Source organism: Larus michahellis, chromosome 9 (assembly GCF_964199755.1).
Source record: "Larus michahellis chromosome 9, bLarMic1.1, whole genome shotgun sequence".
Lineage (NCBI taxonomy): Eukaryota > Metazoa > Chordata > Aves > Charadriiformes > Laridae > Larus > Larus michahellis.
Window position 1 is genome coordinate 24,199,703 of NC_133904.1, and position 18,860 is coordinate 24,218,562.

Genomic DNA, 18,860 nt, shown 5'->3' on the forward strand with positions numbered 1-18,860 from the left:
GCCCCTCCAAGGGCACTTCGCCAGGTCCTTGCTCTCCCCTGCCCTGAAGCAGACCCCAAGAGGGCCACCGTGCCCCTCGGACCGAGCCAAGCCTCTCCCTTCCCACAGCCAGGAAGGATTTACAAGCTCTTAACACCTAATTTCTCACGTTTACACTTTGCTTCTTCCTCTTCCCCGTAAAAGCAAACAGAAATAATCAGACAAGGCCACCGCTACCACATCAGTCAAACCAGTTTTTCCTTTATTAGGTCCAACTTCACATGGTGTACATTGTGACTCAATAAAGGAAGAAATTATTTCAAGTAAGGTAATATTTTAACATCTGTGTCTCCAGGCGACTGTGTACAATTGGGGAGCATCAGCGAAACGCTCCAGTAATGCACCTGGAACAGAAAAGAAGAGAAAACCCATTAAAGCAGCGGCCTGTTATCTCCACAAAGTTTCCATGGGGTCTAAAACGTGTTATTCTCATTGCTTGTTTTTCCACTCAAAAGCCCAATTTACCCACACGCAGCTTCCAAACGCAATTACCGCATCCCCAACTTCGCATCCCAGGGCAGGGACTCGAAGATCCAGAATTAAACACTATTTGCAGCCTGACACCCGATAGCTCTATTCTGAGCGTGCTATTAAAAAAGGCTGGAATACGACACTGGCCACCTCCTGAAGGAACCAAGCGAGGAGCCTGCCTTTATGTAATTTCCATGAGGATTTTTATTTTAGTCGGGGATTATAGCCTGTTAGGTTTTGCCTATACTTAATGACAGATCCTCATTAACCAGAGAAGCTGGTGCTTAGTAACAGCACCTTCAGACCCTGCAGTTCACGCGAGAGCCTGGTATTTACCGTGTAGATCTAAGCCAGTACAGATGATTTGCATATTCTGTAAGCGAGGGGCCCTCCAAATTAGTGTTTAATTATAGAAAAAGATGATATTTTAAGCGGAAGGTGAAGAACCTTCAGTGTTGTTGGGTGACTACTGTCAGTGGGGCCCATTTTCTAGCATAAACTAGGAATTAGTGTCTCCCAGCTGGCTACACCGTGACAATAAAATGAAAGTTTGTGCATTTCCAGAGGAAATGACCCTGCCATTTGCTAAAAATGCTTCCGGGGGAGAAGCTAGTGAGGAGCAAAGGTTGCCAGTCTGCCGGAGAAGTGCTGCAATACGCGTTGTCTCGGCGACTGCTATCTCGAAATCTCTGGGAGGTCGAGTATGGCGGCCAACCACCCCATCCCTCCTCAATCAACCGCACTCTCCTTTTGTTAAGCCTTCCTTGAAAAGGGTTACTACCTTTTCTTGGAGACCTGTCATTAGAGTTATTTGGAGAACCACATTACAAGAACTTCACAGACCCACGAAGGCAAGGAAGAGGACTCTGCCTTTGCCAGGAGAGTTTTAGAGGAGCAGAGTCCCATGGCGAGAGCCTTGGAAGCATCGGTGTCCCTTACCGGTAAGATTTATGCTTTATCCAGGCCCAGTTCCTCTGGAGTGGAGATTCCCAGTTCACTCAAAGTTGGTCTAAGCTCCTGGATAACGTAAGGGTAGATTTCCTTGTGAGGTCCTGCCTTGTCCTGAATGAAAAGAAACAGTGTTGAAATAACACAGCAAGCTCCACCGGCCAGTTTTGTGACCAAGTGTTCTCAAAAATGGTCCACGGTCTGATCCACCTCATGGGGACAGGACCGGAGAGCGCAGCCCAGCTTCACCTGTGCGTCAAATAAACAAGACTGGCATACAGCTCTACTGGACAGTCCTCCCACTCAAGGGACCGTCGTGGCAAAGCACCCCAGAATAATGCTGAACTCCCCTTTGGGGGACGTGCAGATTATTCCTAACACTTGATGCCTTTCCCTCACTCAACATCAGGCTGATGTGACCCATAACGTGTGTGCTGCACCATGACAAACCCGAAGGCCAAGCCAAGCTCCTTGAATAAGGGATGCTTTGCAAACCAGCCCAAAGAGCGCCGACATCTTAGGAAACGGAATGAAAATGGTATCTGATCACAGCAAAGTGGAAAAAATAAAAATCAGCTTTTGGGTGGACCCGAGAGAAAATTTAACTTGCTTGGAAATTAGGGGAAAAACACAACCCCCCTGAATAATGTTTAGGCAGGACTCCAGGAAGACCATAAATCTGTCCCCCGAGTTCTGATAAACTGAGTTGTGCCCTACATGGTGGGGGACTAGGGGCGAAAAAAAAAATAAAAAATAAGGAAAACATATGAAGATTCTTCTGTTGGTCTTATGTCTCCAAAACCACGGAAAGAGTTTCAGTTCTAGAGAAGAATGCAGAAATAGCAAACTGAAAAGCAACTGATGGTGGAGTAGAGTTTGACGCAAGTGGATTTAAGAGCTGGCAGCAAAGACCTCCAAGCCAGCCCTCCTCAGCTGTGGCAAAAAAAACCCAACAAACCCAGTTGGAATAGCATAGCTGCTGGCTTCTACAGCTGAAATGGAAGAACTCCTGCCTCCATCCCCCTCCATTTTAACTCCCTGGTAAACAAAGGCTGGACTCGGGTTTCAAGGTGCTGGTTTATGTTGTTTTTCAAGCCTATGCAGCTTCCCAAGTTACTACTCCCAGCCAGCTCAGTACTGAGTCCTTTAAGAAGCCAGTAAGCTGCCTTTGCTTGAGATATTTCTAATAATGCTTACTAAAAAAAAAAAAAAAAAAAAAAGAAAAGAAAGAAAAATCCTGAAAGACTTTATCACGAGAGTCAGCATCAGGACAGAAAAATATGAAAATAATAATGTTATATACTTCCACCAAGCTGTGCTGTTGAGTACTCTTACCTCAAAACAATTATTTCAAGCCATGGAGCACGTGCTTGTAAAGCAGACATTGATTCTGGCAGCAGGAAATAGCGGTTTCCCTTTGCACCTCTAACAATAAGCCGAGAAGAAACTCTTCCACCACGGGGCTCTCAGCAACACGAACGCAGCGGTTCCACCCCAGGCTGCCACCCCACTCACCTTTACAACTTCTAAGATGCGGACGGCACTGGCAAAGTCATTTAACCGTCGGCATGCCCTCAGAGCTGCATCGATGATTTTTGGTTCCGGAACCAGGTCATAACCCACAAGCGTGTTTATGCCTGCGAATATACGGAAACACCAAGAGGAACTTGGTGTCAGCTCATCACGTTATCAAAAGAAACCTTCTGAACCTATCCAAAGGAGCGTTATTTTGCTCCACCTTATGAAAGAATTAAGTATTACCACACCACCAGTCGCCATTAGAAGCCGATTACAGCTTTCACTGCTATTTTGGGGACACATATACACACACAGCGCCAAGGGTTTTCTTTTGCTCTTCTGCCTTTCTCTGTTGCTCACTACTGCAGATTTTAAGTGGATTTCATGAAATCCCAGTGGGCCATTTTCATCTGTGCTCCCAAAAGGAGTCAGTGTCTGTACCACGGCGCATCAGTTATGGAGTCACTAAGAAATCCAAATGACTTCATTCCTACAGGTGTAATGAAACCAGAACTTGAGCCGCCGTCTGCTTCCTTCCTCTCCTTTCAGAGGGAAGAGCCCAACACCAAGTCTTCCAGGTGATGCTGGAATGATCCCTCTGGCTGTTATGCAAACACATTTATAAGCTTTAATTGGGGTAGTTTAATAGGAGCTGGCAACTCCACAGCAAATAACAACTGAAGACAACCCTACAGTGAGTTATGGCCAAAGTATTAAATCAAAGTCCAAAGAAAAATGCGTGTGGTTATTCATTACGCAACAGATGAGCTCAAATACACCTTTCAAATAGACCAAATGTTTCTCTCCCTCCCATCCAGGTGGTAAAACGCGTACTCGGGGGCACTAAGATTTACTGAGCCTGGACTCCCACTGCCTTGTCCCCCCCACTCTCCCTCAATCTGCAAGCCACAGCTCCTTCCAACCCGCTCGGCTGGTTGGTGAGGTGCCATCGCCTGCTGGGACAGGCGCAGAGCTGAGCAAACAGCAGCACGCCAGCCACGGGCACACACACGGAGTGGCCAGCTGACTCAGAACAGATAAAGAAAGGCTCGCATAGTGCCTTGCCCCCACTAGCTATTTACATTATTGCTCTCCTACACCAAACTCCCAGTTTTCACTCTTTCTGCTCTCCCACAGCAAAGTAAAAATAAGTTGTTATTTCTGGTCATGAAGCAGTTATATTTACTCCATGTCACTCCTCCCTTTTCATTCAACATACCTTTCCTGAGCTCCCAGGCATCAATATCTGGCTTGTTGAAATATGTCACCCAGCGAGCATCAAATTCTTCATCTGATTCTTGTGACCCATGAGAGTAGCAGCGGGCAGGCAGTACAGCTGAATGCAAAAAGAAAGGAAGAGGCTTTGAGCAAACATAAAATAAATGTACTTTAGTCCTGATAAAGAGAAAAAAAAAAAGCCATAAAGTATGTATTTCACTCACTACAGGGAATCCAGATCAGTCCTCAGCCTGGATAAGGACTGGATGAATAAAACTTATTAAATACCTGTTGTTCGTTTTGTGGCAAAGTGTGTATCTTCTGTTTCGCATCAGAACTCTAAAGTGTTCCTTGATCCTTTGGTCAGAGCAGGATCAAGAGGGATGGGGGAAACACCAAGAGAAAACCAATTCTGTATAACTGGTCCTTAAGAGAAGTTTTTCTGGGAGCCCTACTTCCACAAGAGAGAGGAACTTTCCCTCTTGCGAGAGCCAAGCAAGCCAGAGAAACATAACGTACAGGTACTTCATCATCAGCCCCCTGAAGCAGCACAATCGTTCTGTTCCCCACACTCGACCCCCCTCAAAACCACAGGACTTGTCTGTGCCGTGAGTTCAGCTACATGAATCGGTTTTCCAGCGGCATTCTTTCCAGAAATAAAACCCTGTATCCTATCAGTTATATCGTTGTCCACTTCAGAGGAACACGCTGGTTTGTTCTGGAGTAACTTCCCACTGTAGACCACTCCTGAAATTGCTCCATAACCAGTTTTGTAATCCAGGAAATGCAGATTTCCCAACCAACAGACCAACTCAACAGCAACGAGCTGCAGGTCTTCGATTCCACCACGCGTTCAGAGCTGACGAGGGCTTGTTTTGAAGCGGTTGTAGGGATCCGCGCAAAACAACCTGAGCCCAATTATGAAGGCTCTGAAGAGCACGAGGAACCTATTAGAGGATATTGAAGAGTTGAAAGAGAAAACAGAATCGCTGCTGTCCCTGTGTCTGTCCAAGATAAAACTCCTGGATCTCACCGCTGTAACTGCATTAATATTTCGTAATTAATAAAACACAAAAGTGGATTGTTCGCCAATGGGCAAATAAGGTTGATGCGATTATAAACTCATTTCTTCCCTCAACACCACTCTAACACAAATTGCTTTGTTGCTGGGCTGTTTTTTAACCCAAAAGGTTGGAAGAGTTTTCCCAAAGGAACTAAAACTTGGGGTACAGCCACCTCCACAGCATCGGAGCCGTACTGGGTCCTCCCTGCAAAGCCGAGTACCCTGCAAGCTGCCTTACCAGCACAACACAGCCTGGCTACCGGCTGCTCCCTTTCCCTGCCGGTAATTCCACTCCGCTAATATTTGCGCAGAGGTCATACACCAGATATGACCTTGCCAGCCTGAAGCTCTGCTTCAGAGAAGGCTGATATGGCTAGTCACTTTTTCTTTCTTAACCTAGCATGAACCACTCATACTGACCAACCATAAAGTTTTATTTAAAAGAAGGAACACGCCAAACCACGTACCTTGCATTCCGTACGCAAGATAAAAGACTAGGTTGAGTTTTTTGCATCACTCCCAGCTGTATTTTTCTAGTTTGAAGATCGCAGTGAGTAGCATACTGCAAGGCAGCACCTTAATTCTACATAAAATATAACAGAATGAACGACCACAACATCAAGATATATCTTTATTCGCAATACGTGACGGCCCGATCAGAATGCAATCCAGATTTTTAACAAAACGTAAGGTGGTCCAACATTTCAGCTGCAATTCTGGTGTATGCAATGCTCCCCAAGCGACGAAAATATTGTCATTTGTTTTATCTACATAACTAGATATGGGAAAAGTAAATGACAGGCCAAGCCAGAATTATAAGGCTCTTTTGCCGTGCTGTAGGGACGCTCCCCATCCCTTCCCCAGCTCCAAAACTGATCTTTGACCCCAAGTTCTCTAATAAATCACATGCGCAGCTGAGTTCAGAGCAAGAGCAGTCCCCTGTGCCCAGGCAGGGAGTCAGAGGACACTGCTGAAAAACCCTCAGACATGCATCGTTTGGGCGAGAACAGTGTTTCCAAAACATAAAGCAAACCCTACAGAGAAACCGCAAATCTCAGTTTGAGAAAAGCCTGGCCTGAAGTTCTCAAATGCCACCTTTAAGTCAAAAAACTAAAGCCTATCCCCTGAGTGCTCAACAAAACCATTCCCTTTAGTCTTAAATAAAGGAATGACTTGGTTGGACTAAAAGGATCCCGAAGGCAAATAAAGAAAAACCACAGGAATTTGAACTCTGGATTCCCAGGAGGCATTTTTCAACCGCTGCTCTGTTTCTTTACCACCCTTTGTTTCCCATACTAACGCTGCCATCTCTCTACTGGACTGAAAGCCTATACTGGAGAGCGGACCCTGCAAGCCACCCTGGCAAAGCAGGAGCCAGACGGGTGCCTCGCGTTTCCGTGGGGTCCATCAAGGTCACTGTCACACGCACCGTGCCTGCGTGACAGTCGAACCACACCAAGCCACCCCTGGGGAGATTCCCAACTCTGGGAAGAAGAAACAAAAGGCATGTATGTTTGCAGAGGTGCGTTTTTTAAGAGAACGTAACAAGCTGCAAGAGCCTGAAAAGCTCACAAACGCGTGTTAAAAGCACACAAACGCGTGTTAAATCTTCCCCGATTGCTGGAACTTGTCAGGTTTTCCTGTTAACGAGCCCGGAAGAAAAACATGCATTAAGAGGAACGTTAGTTCACCAAAAAAGGCCGGACTGGCAAGGAGAAGCAAGGGCATTACATGTAGACCGTTTTAAAACATTACAGAATATAAATCTAAACCCAGAGGCTCAGGAGATGAACCGAAGGCATTACCTTTGCCAAAACACAAGGCCCTGAGGGCTGCGGGGAAGGCGCAGCAGGTTGGGAGGGTAACGCGGGCCCTCGGTAAGGCAGGACCTTGGAGGAGAAGAACATGGAGGCCGCTCGGTAGGGACGGCGCGGAAAAGCCAGGGCTGTGAGCAGCGGGATTCAGCAGGAGTGCAAAGGCACTGCGAGGAAAGGATTCTAATGCCTTTTAAATGTTTTTAAGGCTTATCCATGAAATCCCAGCGTGCAAACAGGGCAACCACCACTTATCACTTTGCCTTTTTTTAAAAATGAAGCAATCCACCCCCCACAGCAACTGTTTTAATTCCCCAAGCGCTACAGGAGAGGCACACGCAGGACCCCAAGCATTTTAAACGTGACCACCGCCAGTTTAATTCGCTATTAATTGAGATGCACAGACACTGCATTATGGTTGTTTTCAGCCTGGCACCCACACCGCGCTGCCGGTGGCTGCTCCTCTTCCCCTTCCTATTAATTGGGGTGTTAATAAAGGGGGGCAAGAGCCGGAGCGGGGCCGGGGGAAAGGCCCCGGGCGGGGGTGCCCGTCCGCGGAGATCACCGCTGACCTCCCTCAATGTCACCTTGGCGGCAGGCCGGGGAAAAGCGCCGCCGGCCCCCTCGCTGCAGGCCCCGGAAAGGCGCCCCGCTATCCCCGCGAGGCGGTGGGGCCGGTAACGACGGGGGGGACCGGGGTGTGTTACCGGGGGCGGCGGCGGGCAGGCCCGGCGGGGGCGGCGCGCACTAGGCCGCAATTGTGGCCTGCCCTCGAGTGACACCGGCGGGTCATTACAAGGACACGGCGCCCTCGGCCGAGCACCGGGGCCGAACCGAACCGGGGGTGGGGGTCGTAAGGCCGAATACAGGGCGGCCTCTCACCTGCGGGGCGACGGACGGCGGCGGCGCGGAGGCCGGAGACGGCGCAGCGGCGGAGGAGCGCGGCGGTGGCGGCCAGCATGGCGGCGGGGGGGAATGGCAGCACCGGGGCGGGGGGGGGGGGGGGGGGCGGGCTGCTCAGCTCCGGGCACCGGGCGGCGGATGGGGAGGGAGGGAAGGGACAGCTGCGGCGGGGACAGACAGCGGGACAGCCGCGGGGGGCCGGGCTTAGCGCCTCGGCCGCCGGGCGGGGCTGGACGCCATTTTGGGGCGGAGCCAGCCGCCATTTTGTGGCGAGGGCGGGGAAGGTGGCGTGCAGGTGGTGGCCTCCCCGCCGCATAAAAGGCCGGTAGCGGAGGTGCTTTAGGGTTTTATCGCGGCTGCTCGGTTGTCTGCAAGTGGCCTCCTTAACCGGGCATGACCCCGGTGCGGGCTTTGTGCCCTCGCTGTTTGGCACCATCTCTGGCGCGGGAAAACGGCCTGGCTTCTTCGCAGTGAGGGAGGGAACCATTGGACCCAGCCGGGTGGTGGCCGCGGCGTCCAGCAGCTCTGGGGCTTTCTGTAGCTCTGCCCCACTGCCAGCCCTGGCACACCCGTTGTGTCCTTGTCCCCAAACCTCAGACACTGCCCGTGGGGCGCTGCCCTCGGGAGGGGAGAGCTGACCCAGCCACGGGGATGCCGCCGGGCCCACAAAACGGGCCCCGAAACTGTTCTTGGTGCTGTCCCTCAGCAGCGCAGCATGAGAGCGTCACGATAATTTTGCTCATCGTGTTCCCTCAGGACCCTGCGGAAGCAGATGTAATCACGCTGTTTTAAATGCTTTGTATTTTGGGTTACAGGCGGTTCTTTTAACCGTTTTCTCATGCGGGAAAGCCTTGGTCCACAGCCAGCAAAGCAAGGAGTGCAAAATTCCCCAGGCTCCTATGGCCTCCGAGATTGGAAATTGCCTGCGTATAAAACCAATTAAAAATCATTTTGCACGTTAACAAAAATAATAAGGAGAAATGACTGATGTTTTGTGTGTTTTTTTCTCTCTCCCTCTCCTTGCTGGCAGCTGTGTGAGACGGCAGGGCTAGTGAGGGGCTAGTAGTTCCCAGCTGTGCAGCTGTGAAAGACTTTGGGCTCCGATCAGAGCGCTTGCAGAGTTATTTATTAACGTGATTTTTAGGACATTTGGTTGCTCCCCTCACGTGCAGGGTGGAGGATTGGACCTGAACGGTGTCTGTGCTGGAGAGAGGAGGCTGGGAGGAGCCATCGCTGGGTGGGACGGAGCCCAAAGCTTTCCCAGCCCCAAACCCACAATATTATAAAATATTATAAAAGAAACAAACAAAAAAACAGTTGGAAATTAACATTCAATCTGCAGCAGGACAGATAAGCAGGAGGCTCTGGCCTGGAGGAGCAGCTGCCTGCTGAGGGAGATAACAACATCCTTGCTGAACAAAGCCCTATGCTTCCTCCTCCTCCTCCTTGCTCCCCTCATCTCCTCTCATTCCTGCTTTTCCATTCATTTCATTTCCCCACCTGGAAGAAGCGGGGATTTGGCTCCAAAGTGCTTTCCTGCAGCAAGGGCTCCGCAGCCAAGCCCAGGACCCCCAAAACCTCCCCGTCCTGTGCCGGGCACCGCATCCAGCCACAACAGCTGCCCGAGCATCCGCACACCGTTCCTGGTGTCGCACATGCTCCCGGGAGCACTTCTTCCTTCACGCTCAACCCGAGGTTTCCCCTCAGTCTCAGGCACTGGATTTTATAAAATAATTAATTTAATTGGAAGGTACAGCAGCAAGGACGGCCTGGGCTGGGTGCCTCCAAAGAGAGGGACCCCCAGCAAAGGAATCCCTGGCCAATTTTACTCTTGTGATCCACACACCCCCGCCCCTCACGCCCCTTTTAGTCCAATGGTGATTTTTGGTCTGCGGTCTTCTCATTGGCTTCTTTTTCTGTGTCCAGGTCTTATCGTGTTGATCTGCGGTTTCGGCCCAGGGTATCTCAGCCTCCGTATCTTCTGGTTTACCCTCCTTGGGTGCCTGTGCTCGCTGGCATTACACGGACAGCTGAAGAGTCCCAGACTTGGGGAAAAACGCTAACAAAACGTCAGAGTGATATCAAACCGCTTTCCCATACTAAAAGACTAAACGCAGCTGCTAGGAAAATTACTAAGAAAAATAACGATAGTGACCTAAAAGCTTCAGCAAATCCAGCTACTCCTGCTAAGTAAAGCTAAGCAAACAGCATAAATCCCACCGTATTATAACCCTAAGTAACTTATTCTAATTAAAACTTACTTATTTACGCTAAACGACTAATATCCCTCAACAATGACAACCCTCCCACCGCCCCCAGCTCCCAACATTGGGGCTTTCCCCCCCAGCTCCAGACCCTTCCAAACCCTCCGGGAGAGCCGAGACCAGAATATCTGCTGCAGGAAAAGGAAGGAGGAGGAAGGTTGTTGTATTTTTGTATTTTCTCCTGCCGTCCCGCCGACAGCATGGGGGGGGAGAGCGACCCGTCTGCTCGTTTGTGTGCTTGATTCAGGATGAATCACGGTGCCGAGCCTGGCGTTAATAAACCCCACCGCTCCTTGCCGTGTGTAATTGCAGTGGGTTTGATAATGAAGGTGTTAATTGGCATAAAAGCGTTTCTCCTGATAGCTGAGATGTAGCAGTGGGGAGCAACGGTGTGCAGCCACCTTCCCTGGTCTATGGGGGGTCACTGCAGACATGGGGCTGGTGGTGGCATCACCCCTGGGTGGCCAAATGCAGGGTCAGGGGCTCCCCCAAACACGTCCCCCCATCTGCTTAGGTCCATAACCCAAAGCTGGCAAGTTTAACCCTTTAATCTGGTGACAAGGTCCCTCCCCAGCAGCAAGCCCCTCATGCACAGGGGTCATCTGGAGTGGTGGCAGCATGTTGGGGGGAGCCTGCAGCATGTTGGTGACCCCGCAGCAAGCCCAGCACTGCCTTTATCCACAGCAAAGCAGCTAAAAAAACCCTGGAATTTCTCCAGCATACCATCTCCTGCCTATATAGAGGGCTTTTTCCTGCATATGTACCCAGCAGGAGGTGGTGGGGTCAGTGGCGGCCATCCGGCTGGCAGTCGGTGGTCCCCGAGCCCCTCGGGCTGTCGGATACCTGTACCTGCAACTTCTTGGTCAGCAGCTCCTCGCCGGGAGGTGGCAGGGGCCGCTTCAACCCCTTGGTGGAGGAGCTGGATGTGTCTTCTCCTGCATTGCCAAGCTGCAGCCCCAGCCCGTGCCGGGGCTCTGGGGGCTGGTAGCCCGTCTGGTTGGGGTCCAGGGGGTCTCGGGAGAGGAGGATGCAGATGGAGGGGACGTTCTTGTGGACGGTCAGGTTCTGTGCCGGGCCACCGGGCAGCGGGTCCTGGTTCTCCCAGACCTCCAGCAAGGTTTTGTAGCGTACCTTGGTGACCTGGTGAAGACCTCCCAGCTTCCGCTTCATGATCTCCACACAGGTGATGGTCTTGGTGACCGCCCTGCCACAACCGCTGAAGATGATCTGCCGGCTTCCCTTCAGCTCCATCTGGGCCATGGCGAAGTTCATCAGGTTCCTGATCTTGCTGCCCTCCTTCACTTTCATCTCCACCACGTCCGGGGGCAGGTCGGGGAAGGGCAAGGGGCTTTCCTCCTCCGAGGTCCTCACCTTTCGGAAGTTCTCCATCCTGGACTGGGCAACGGGCTTGGCTCCCCCTCCTTCAGCAGCCATCCTTCGCCCCTTCCCAATGGATCTGCTGGGGCTCCTAGCCCCCCGGGACCATGGCAGGGCTGGCTCAGCTGCCCTCCAGGGCTGAGTTTAACGTCGTCCCCCGGGAACACCAGCCCCTTCCCCTCTCCTCACCCGGGGCTGTCTGCGGAGGAGCCGGCAGCGGGCTCGGTGGCTGTGCCAGAGGCTGTCCCCCAGGGGGGATGGGGCTGGAGGATCCTCTGGGTGCCCCTGATTGCTCCCAGCGGGGACAACAGCCGGCTCTGTCTCTCGGTGATGCTTGGGCTCCTCCGCTCCCACTGCAGCACTCGCTTCTGCTGCTCTTCTCTTCATTCTGGACTTCGGCAGCCCCCAGAGCTGTTCTGTGTAATTAGCAGATCCTCCCCCTCTCCCTCCCCTCCTCCTCCTCCTCCTCCTCCCCTCGCTCAGCCTCCCATCCCAGCACCCAGCTCCTGCCTTCATCCCCGGGGAAGGCAAAGGGGAGGGCAGGGAGCCCGGGTCCCCAGCCGGGAGCGGGCAGGGAAGGGAAGGGGAAGGTGGAAGGCAGAGGGAGAAGCTCATTCTTGCCTTAGTGATGCTCTCGGAGTCCTGCCCCTTAAAGAGAACCTGGTCCCTTCTCCCGGCGCTTGCTCTGCTCAAGGACACCGAGTGCTCAGTGCAAGTGTCAGCAGAGCGCAGGCAGCCAGCCCTCCTGCATCCCTGCCTCCTCTCCCCAGCAGCATCCCTAGAGAGATGAGGAATGGCGGCCCTGCTGCACCCAGGGATGGCATGGAGGTGCCATCCGCCTGAGCTCAACCCTTATTAGCCATCAGAGAAGTTACTGGGACCCGCGGGCAGTAGAAATCCTGGCCGATGGCATGGTGGCCGTGCCCATCTGCCTGCCGGGGGCATGCACTGAGCGTGCCAGGGCTCTGCTCCCCCCCCAATACCCCGCAACTTCAGCCCTGGCTCTGCCTGCAGGAAAACCTCTCTGTCCCCAAAGCCCCAAGTAGCAGATGTCGCAGCGGAGCCAGTTTTCACGGGTGATTTCTCTCCTTCCTCCTCCTCCTTCCCCATCCCTCCCTCTCCCCAGACCCCAGCCCTTGCTCATCTCCACATCCCCAACGCGGAGCTGCCCGCCGTGGGGTCACCATCGTATTTACCAGCAATACACCCCAGGAGATACTTATTACAGGCCAGAAAATCTCCTCTCTCTGCCCCCAATCTCTTCCCCCGGGGCAGAGGCGATGTCCCTGCCCCAGGCTGGCCTTCTGCCTGCCCCTGTCACCTGCCTGTCCCCAGCCTCCCGCCCTGCTGGCAGGGGGATCATTGTACAGTGGAAAGACATGCCGAGTATTGACTTGCAGTCAGATCTTATCAGCCTCTGGAGGCCCCTGGATTATTTTCACTCTAAGCAGGGCTTGAAAAAATACATAAATAAATCAACGGATTTGGTGCCGGCAGACGTGAAGGCAGGATGGGGCTGTACCCTCCCGTGTGGGCTAAACCCCTGCGTCCCTGTGGCCCCCGAAGCGGCTTTCTGGGGGTACCGTTGCCCTAAATGGGGGGGCAGGTATGGGGCACCCCCTGAGCTGACCACCAGACTGGGGTCCGGTGGGGTCTGCGGGTGCAGGGAGAAGGATGGTGATGGTGCCTCACCCACATGGGATGGGACGCAAGCAGTGCCCCGCTGCGCTGGAAAACCCAAGGAAATGGAGAGCGTCTTTTCCTTGTGCAGGTGACACCCCACGATGCCCCTTTGGTGCGGAGAGGGAAACTGAGGCAGGGCAACGCACACCCTGGTACTGGATTCAGGCTTTGAGCATCCCCCCGGTCCCGCCTGGCGCTCTGTGGTAGTGAGCATGCCTCGTCGCTGTGCTGCCACCATGAATCCCTCGCTCCTGCTGGACAAAACAACACCATTTTCCCCCCTTTCCACTCGATGGCTGCATGTGGCATCATCCTTGCAGAAGGCTCTCAGCTCCATCCTCAGGCAGGCAGGGATGGATTAAGCCTCTCGGGGAAATGACCGCCTTCAAAAGATGCTAAAACCCTAGGAAAATAATCACGAGGGGTTTTAGCAACCATTCGCAGAGTGTGTATGGTCAAAGGAGGTGAGAAATCCCTCTGAGTGGTTACTCAGGTGCGCAAACAGTTGCTGGCGCCGCGGCAGGGTGACATGGCCACGGAGGGCTGGCAATGTCCCTGTCAGTGCCCAGCCTGCCGTTGGATGAATCCCCGGCGCTGGGTGAACCATCCAGCCCTATTTTCTTGGCCCGGGACCAGCTCCTGCCTCCCGTGGCCCATTTTTCGTGGTGTGGGGGAGCCTTCCTTGCCTATCAGATGCTGGAAGCAGCAGGAGCTTCTCCCCCCATCCCCACCCCCCACCTCAATTGCTGCTTAATAAACTACTTATTGCAGCCTCCGAAATGGAGGCAGACGAGGTGCAATCACAGCCAAGCCTCTCCACGTCCCTCAAAGGGTGCACACCCCTCGAGGCAAAGGCTGCAGCGAGGAGAGGGGGGCATTAATGACAGGGTCTCGCTTTTCCTCTGCAGCGCTTAAAATGTAAATGAAATTCGTTATTAGCAACTCCACTGCTAATTACCATCTGAAGCCATTCATTAGCCTGTCAGCTTATTTGTTGGAGGACAGCAGAGTGGATCAGTTATTCCAGGCTAAAGGAATAGCTGAATTGAGCTCAGCCACGGTGAACAGAGGAGCTGGAGAGGGAGGAGAGCAAGGATGGGGGGGGACAAAGGCACAGATAGTCCCAGCCGTGGGGGGACTGGGGGAAAAAAAAACCCACTGGGAAAGAAGATGGGGAGTCATTTAAAACGGGGAAGAGACAGATGGTAAAGGCAGTAATGGAGAAAAAAAATAGGAATAAAGCAATTACGCCCTGCATATTGTCTGGCTGTCCTCCCTGAGCATCCACTCTAGTCACACTGGGGCCCAGGGACTGTTTTTTTCCCCTCTCTTTCCCCATTACAGTTTCTCCCTGAGCATCCCGTGTCCCGGCGCCACAGGCTGCCAGCACCCCACAGGGCTGGGGGTCCCATCCCTTGGTGGGGACCCTCTTTCCAGGCCCCGACCCCACAGGAGGTGTGAGCTTGGAAGGGCCATTTGGCAGAGGAGCTGAGAGAGGACGGACCACTGGCAGCGGCAAGGCTGGAGAGGGCTGCAGGGGACAGCGTGGAGCCAGAGCTGACCGGCCCCTGCCAAGGCTGAGGGGAAAAAACCCCAGAAACACATTGCTAACAGAGAGCAGGGCAGCTGGAGAGGAACAGTAACCCGAGCTCCTGTCCTCCACCTGCCCTCTCTATATTTTCTTTCATCCAAGGTGGCCCTGCGTTGGGAGCGGCTCGGAAAGTCGAAGCATCCGATACAAGGAAATTCTCAGTGCCACCGTCCATCTCTGCGTCACATCGGCCCGGCTCAGGTCTCAGGTGCTCATCACATTGCACCCAGCAGCAGGCTGGTACCCGGGCTGACTGCAGCCCCAGGGGGACCACAGATGGACCGCCTGCCCTGATCCTCACCAGGGTCTGGGACCTGCTGCTTCCTGGGACCAGCTCCCAGAGGATGCAGCCCAAGGCTCCCAGGGGTGCTGGGGCTGTTTCCAGATGCCAGAGAAATCCAAGGATCATCCTAGGGTGGTGCCAGCTCTCAGAGGATGCAACACCAGGCTCCCAGGGCCATCTTGCAATGCCAGAGGAACCCTAGGAGCACCCTAGGGTAGCACCAGCTCCCCAATAACTGAGCCAGCAAGAGAAATTCCTTATTATGAATGAGGAGGAACTTCTTTCCTTTGAGGGTGGCAGAGCCCTGGCACAGGCTGCCCAGAGAGGTGGTGGAGTCCCCGTCTCTGGAGACATTCCAAACCCACCTGGATGCGTTCCTGTGTAACCTGCTCTGGGTGACCCTGCGCTGGCAGGGGGGTTGGACTGGGTGATCTCCAGAGGTCCCTTCCAACCCTGCAATTCTGTGATCCCTACCATAAACAGAAAACAGCAGAGCTCAAAATAATCCTCATTTTGAGGGGCCAGGCAGTAAAAGAAAACAGAAAGAAAGAAAAAAAAAACCAACAACAAACAAACATGCAAAGCTGCAGCACAATAGGGAGGGACACTAGAAGGGCCCTAAGGGCATTTATAAACCCTAATGGTCCTGAGCAGCCCCACCTGGGACCTCCACCCACACCCTGCCTGTGCCCCAGGAGCTCCATTTAAGCTCAGCCCAAGGGTTTTACCCTTCATCTAAGCTATGTTGTGTCTGCTCCCTGCAGCTCTGTACCAGTGGATTTGACCAAGCCTTAGACCTGTCCTTTAGAGGGACATCATGGCTTGGTTCTGAACCTGTTGGCTTGGTAGTTGAGCTGGATTCTTGGTTGAACCTGACTATCCTGCCCTTTTCAGGTAGTGTGGGATGGGTCCTGGGTAGCAAAGCTTTTATCCTGACTGTGTGTTGTCCCCTTGGCTCTCCAGACACCCCGCTATGAGCAAGGGGAGCACGTGTCTGCATGGAAGTAAGAGAATATTGGCAAGGAGGACTGTAAACACACTCAAATGACTTGCACGTGGGGTGCGGGCAAACACATCTATCACGCTAATTGTTGTTTAGTCTTATGCACTCAACAAATCAAACAGCTGCGCTCAGAGAATGTGATGGACTCAGGGGCAATTTACTGAACACGCCTGAGATTCCTGCCCTGCTCTTGAAGAAGATCAAAGCACAGTGAAAAACTGTACCCGCTTCAACCCCTGAAATACAGGTGAGAACAGCAAGCCTGAGCTCTCTTGTAACAAGGACTCTCTCCTTCTGCGGTGCCTGTCCCCCCTGCTTGCACGCCTCTGCCCAGGTGCTGCTTTGGAGATTCAGTGAGGTATTGAGATTAAATTGATTCTATGCGTTCCATCCATGGGTTTGTGGTTGTTCCTGCGTCCTGCCCGTGTCAGCTCGCACACATCTGTTTGTTTTCTGAATATCTCTTCTCGTAAAGCCTACAGGCAGATGGAAACGTGGTGGCGCTGAGGGCAAGCAGCAGCTCCGCTGGTGGCCATCCCCAAAGTCTCAATGAGATGGGAAGGTGCTGGGGGACCTGGGGCAGGCAAAGAAGCAGGTAGGGAGCAAACCCAGATGAGAGAAAGCTCAAGAGACAAGAAATAAGGGACGTAAAGCTGTTCCCGTGGTCCTGTGCCCAAGGTGGGGATCTGGCAGCTGGTGAAATTGGGACTGAGCTGCCAAGAAATCCTCCACAGGGAGCGGGGCTGGGTCAGTGGCCGGCCCCAAATTGCCGGGGTGCTCAGTGCTAGCAGGGATGGCCGCAGGGTGCGGGCAGAGCCAGCGCAGCACTCCAGGTCTTGGAGCACCCCCATGAGGTGTCTCACGTGTGAGCGAGAGTGGGGATCCACAACCACGTGCCCTTCTCCTCTTGCTGCTGGTGGTCCTGCCCTTGCTCTCCTGCTGCCGCACATGGGATGGAGCTGGATGTACAGGGGTCCCACTCTCTGCAGGGCACAGCAGCTCAGGATCTGAGGCCGGGAAGGTGCTTGGAGTGGACAGCTGGGTCTTCAGGTATGGGGTCATCTGTGGGATGCTGATTTTCCTGCTCCCCTTCATTTTACCATCTGTGAAACAGGTGTTTTCCCTGTTTCTGCCGCGTTTCCTTCCCGGCATACCCGCAGAGCAATGCTGTTCATCTGCCAGGGGTGGCTGGTGACCAGGGCTTGCTGGTGTAAAGAAAGATTTAGTTGCTTCCCTGCCCTGCTCTTCACACCTTCCCGTGATGGGACGTTGTCCTCGCTGACCCTCCGTGCCCAGTAAAGCATGCTGGTGTGCTTCAGGTTGGACACCAGGAAGGGAGGACAATTTCGTTGTTAAATAAAGCCAGTTTCATGACACGGCACCAATATACAAGCACCGAGGGAGGTCCAAGGAGTCCACACAGCGCTCTTTGCGATGACACTGAGGATAAGAGACACTGCCTACGGAGTCCTCCTCCCTGCGTTGCTTGGAGTCCTCAAGCTGATTTGAGTTTTATGTCCCCTTTCAGAGCTCTTTGTCCCTGTCCCAGCCTGCCTGTGAGTCAGTCCAGTCCCTTCCCCTGCCCTTTGCCTCACAACTGGCGTGCTGTTGGTGAGTGCAATCAGCACAGCCTCTGCCTTCCCTGCAAACCGTGAATTACTGCAAGGAGCAGACCACAGTGGGAACCCAGGCAGGGTGATGGGGACAGTGGCTTCCGACCTGCTGGAACAGCAGGAAACTTCCTACTCTCAGAAAAAGTAACATAGGATTTTTTTGCATTACCTGCTGCTGCTGCTCCCTAGTCCTTGAATAAAAGATGAATAAGGTCACTTAAAAAGTCGTAATAGTCCCCAAACCCTGTGTAGATCTGTGAGGACAATGTGACAGCTGTGACACAGGGGTGAGAGCAGGGCAGTGTGGGCAGGTGCTGGCCCTGTGGCACCCTGGCATGAAGCGTAGCAGGCTGTGGGGTCCCCTAAATTTTGTCCTGCTGGTGGGACCTGCAGGCTCCCCAGAGCCTCCTGGGCACAGGCAGCCTGCATAGACCCAGGCCGGCCTGCCTGCCTTCTTGGCCAGGATCTGCCCCATAGAGCATCTTCCTGTACCATAGAGGGTCTTCTCTGCCCCACAGAGGGTATCCCCTGTCCCATGGAGGATCTCCCTGCCCTATAGAGGGTCCCTCCTGGCCCATAGAGCATCTCCCTGCCCTATAGAGGGTCTCCTTTACCTCATAGAGGGTCTCCCTGCCCCATTGAGCATCTCCCTGCCCTATAGAGGGTCTTTCCTGGCCCATAGAGGGTCTCCTTTACCTCATAGAGCATCTCCCTGCCCTATAGAGGGTCCCTCCTGGGCCATAGAGGGTCTCTCCTGCCCCACAGAGCATCTCCCTGCCGTATAGAGGGTCCCTCCTGGCCCATAGAGGGTCTCTCCTGCCCCATAAAGCATCTCCCTGGCCTATAGAGGGTCTCTCCCGGACAATAGAGGGTCTTCCTCCTATCCACATGGAGGTTACCATACCCATGCCCAAGGTGGGGTTTGCTCTGCCCCAGCTAGGGATTCCTGCACCCCTGCCTCATAGACCCCCCCCCACACCCTAGAGCCCCCCGACCCCATCGTGGCCCCGCCCCCTCCCGCCGGCCCCGCCCCTCCCCGCCGGCGGCAGCAGGACCCTGGACAGCGGCGGCT

The 18,860-nt window shown here is 53.4% G+C and overlaps 2 protein-coding genes across 4 annotated transcripts; both read right to left on the reverse strand.

Moving 5' to 3' along the window:
* Nucleotides 1-220: 220 nt before the first annotated feature.
* Nucleotides 221-8,425, reverse strand: COX5A (cytochrome c oxidase subunit 5A). Its single transcript, XM_074601022.1, has 5 exons — nt 7,954-8,425; nt 4,196-4,312; nt 2,974-3,095; nt 1,450-1,572; nt 221-383 (listed from the first exon to the last, which is right to left on the reverse strand). The coding sequence occupies exons 1-4, from the start codon at nt 8,408-8,410 to the stop codon at nt 1,459-1,461; spliced, it is 810 nt and encodes a 269-aa protein (XP_074457123.1). The 5' UTR covers nt 8,411-8,425; the 3' UTR covers nt 221-383; nt 1,450-1,458.
* Nucleotides 8,426-9,154: 729 nt separating this feature from the next.
* On the reverse strand, nt 9,155-12,019 carry RPP25 (ribonuclease P/MRP subunit p25). 3 transcript variants are annotated; one of them, XM_074599959.1, is made up of 2 exons: nt 11,088-12,019; nt 9,155-10,019 (listed from the first exon to the last, which is right to left on the reverse strand). In XM_074599959.1, the coding sequence occupies exons 1-2, from the start codon at nt 11,670-11,672 to the stop codon at nt 9,993-9,995; spliced, it is 612 nt and encodes a 203-aa protein (XP_074456060.1). In that variant the 5' UTR covers nt 11,673-12,019; the 3' UTR covers nt 9,155-9,992. The 3 variants fall into 3 exon arrangements, 2 of the variants coding, with proteins under 2 accessions (XP_074456060.1, XP_074456059.1); XR_012588955.1 differs by having other exon boundaries at nt 9,726-10,019; nt 10,962-12,019; XM_074599958.1 differs by having other exon boundaries at nt 9,726-10,019; nt 11,003-12,019.
* Between the last annotated feature and the right edge of the window lie 6,841 nt (nt 12,020-18,860).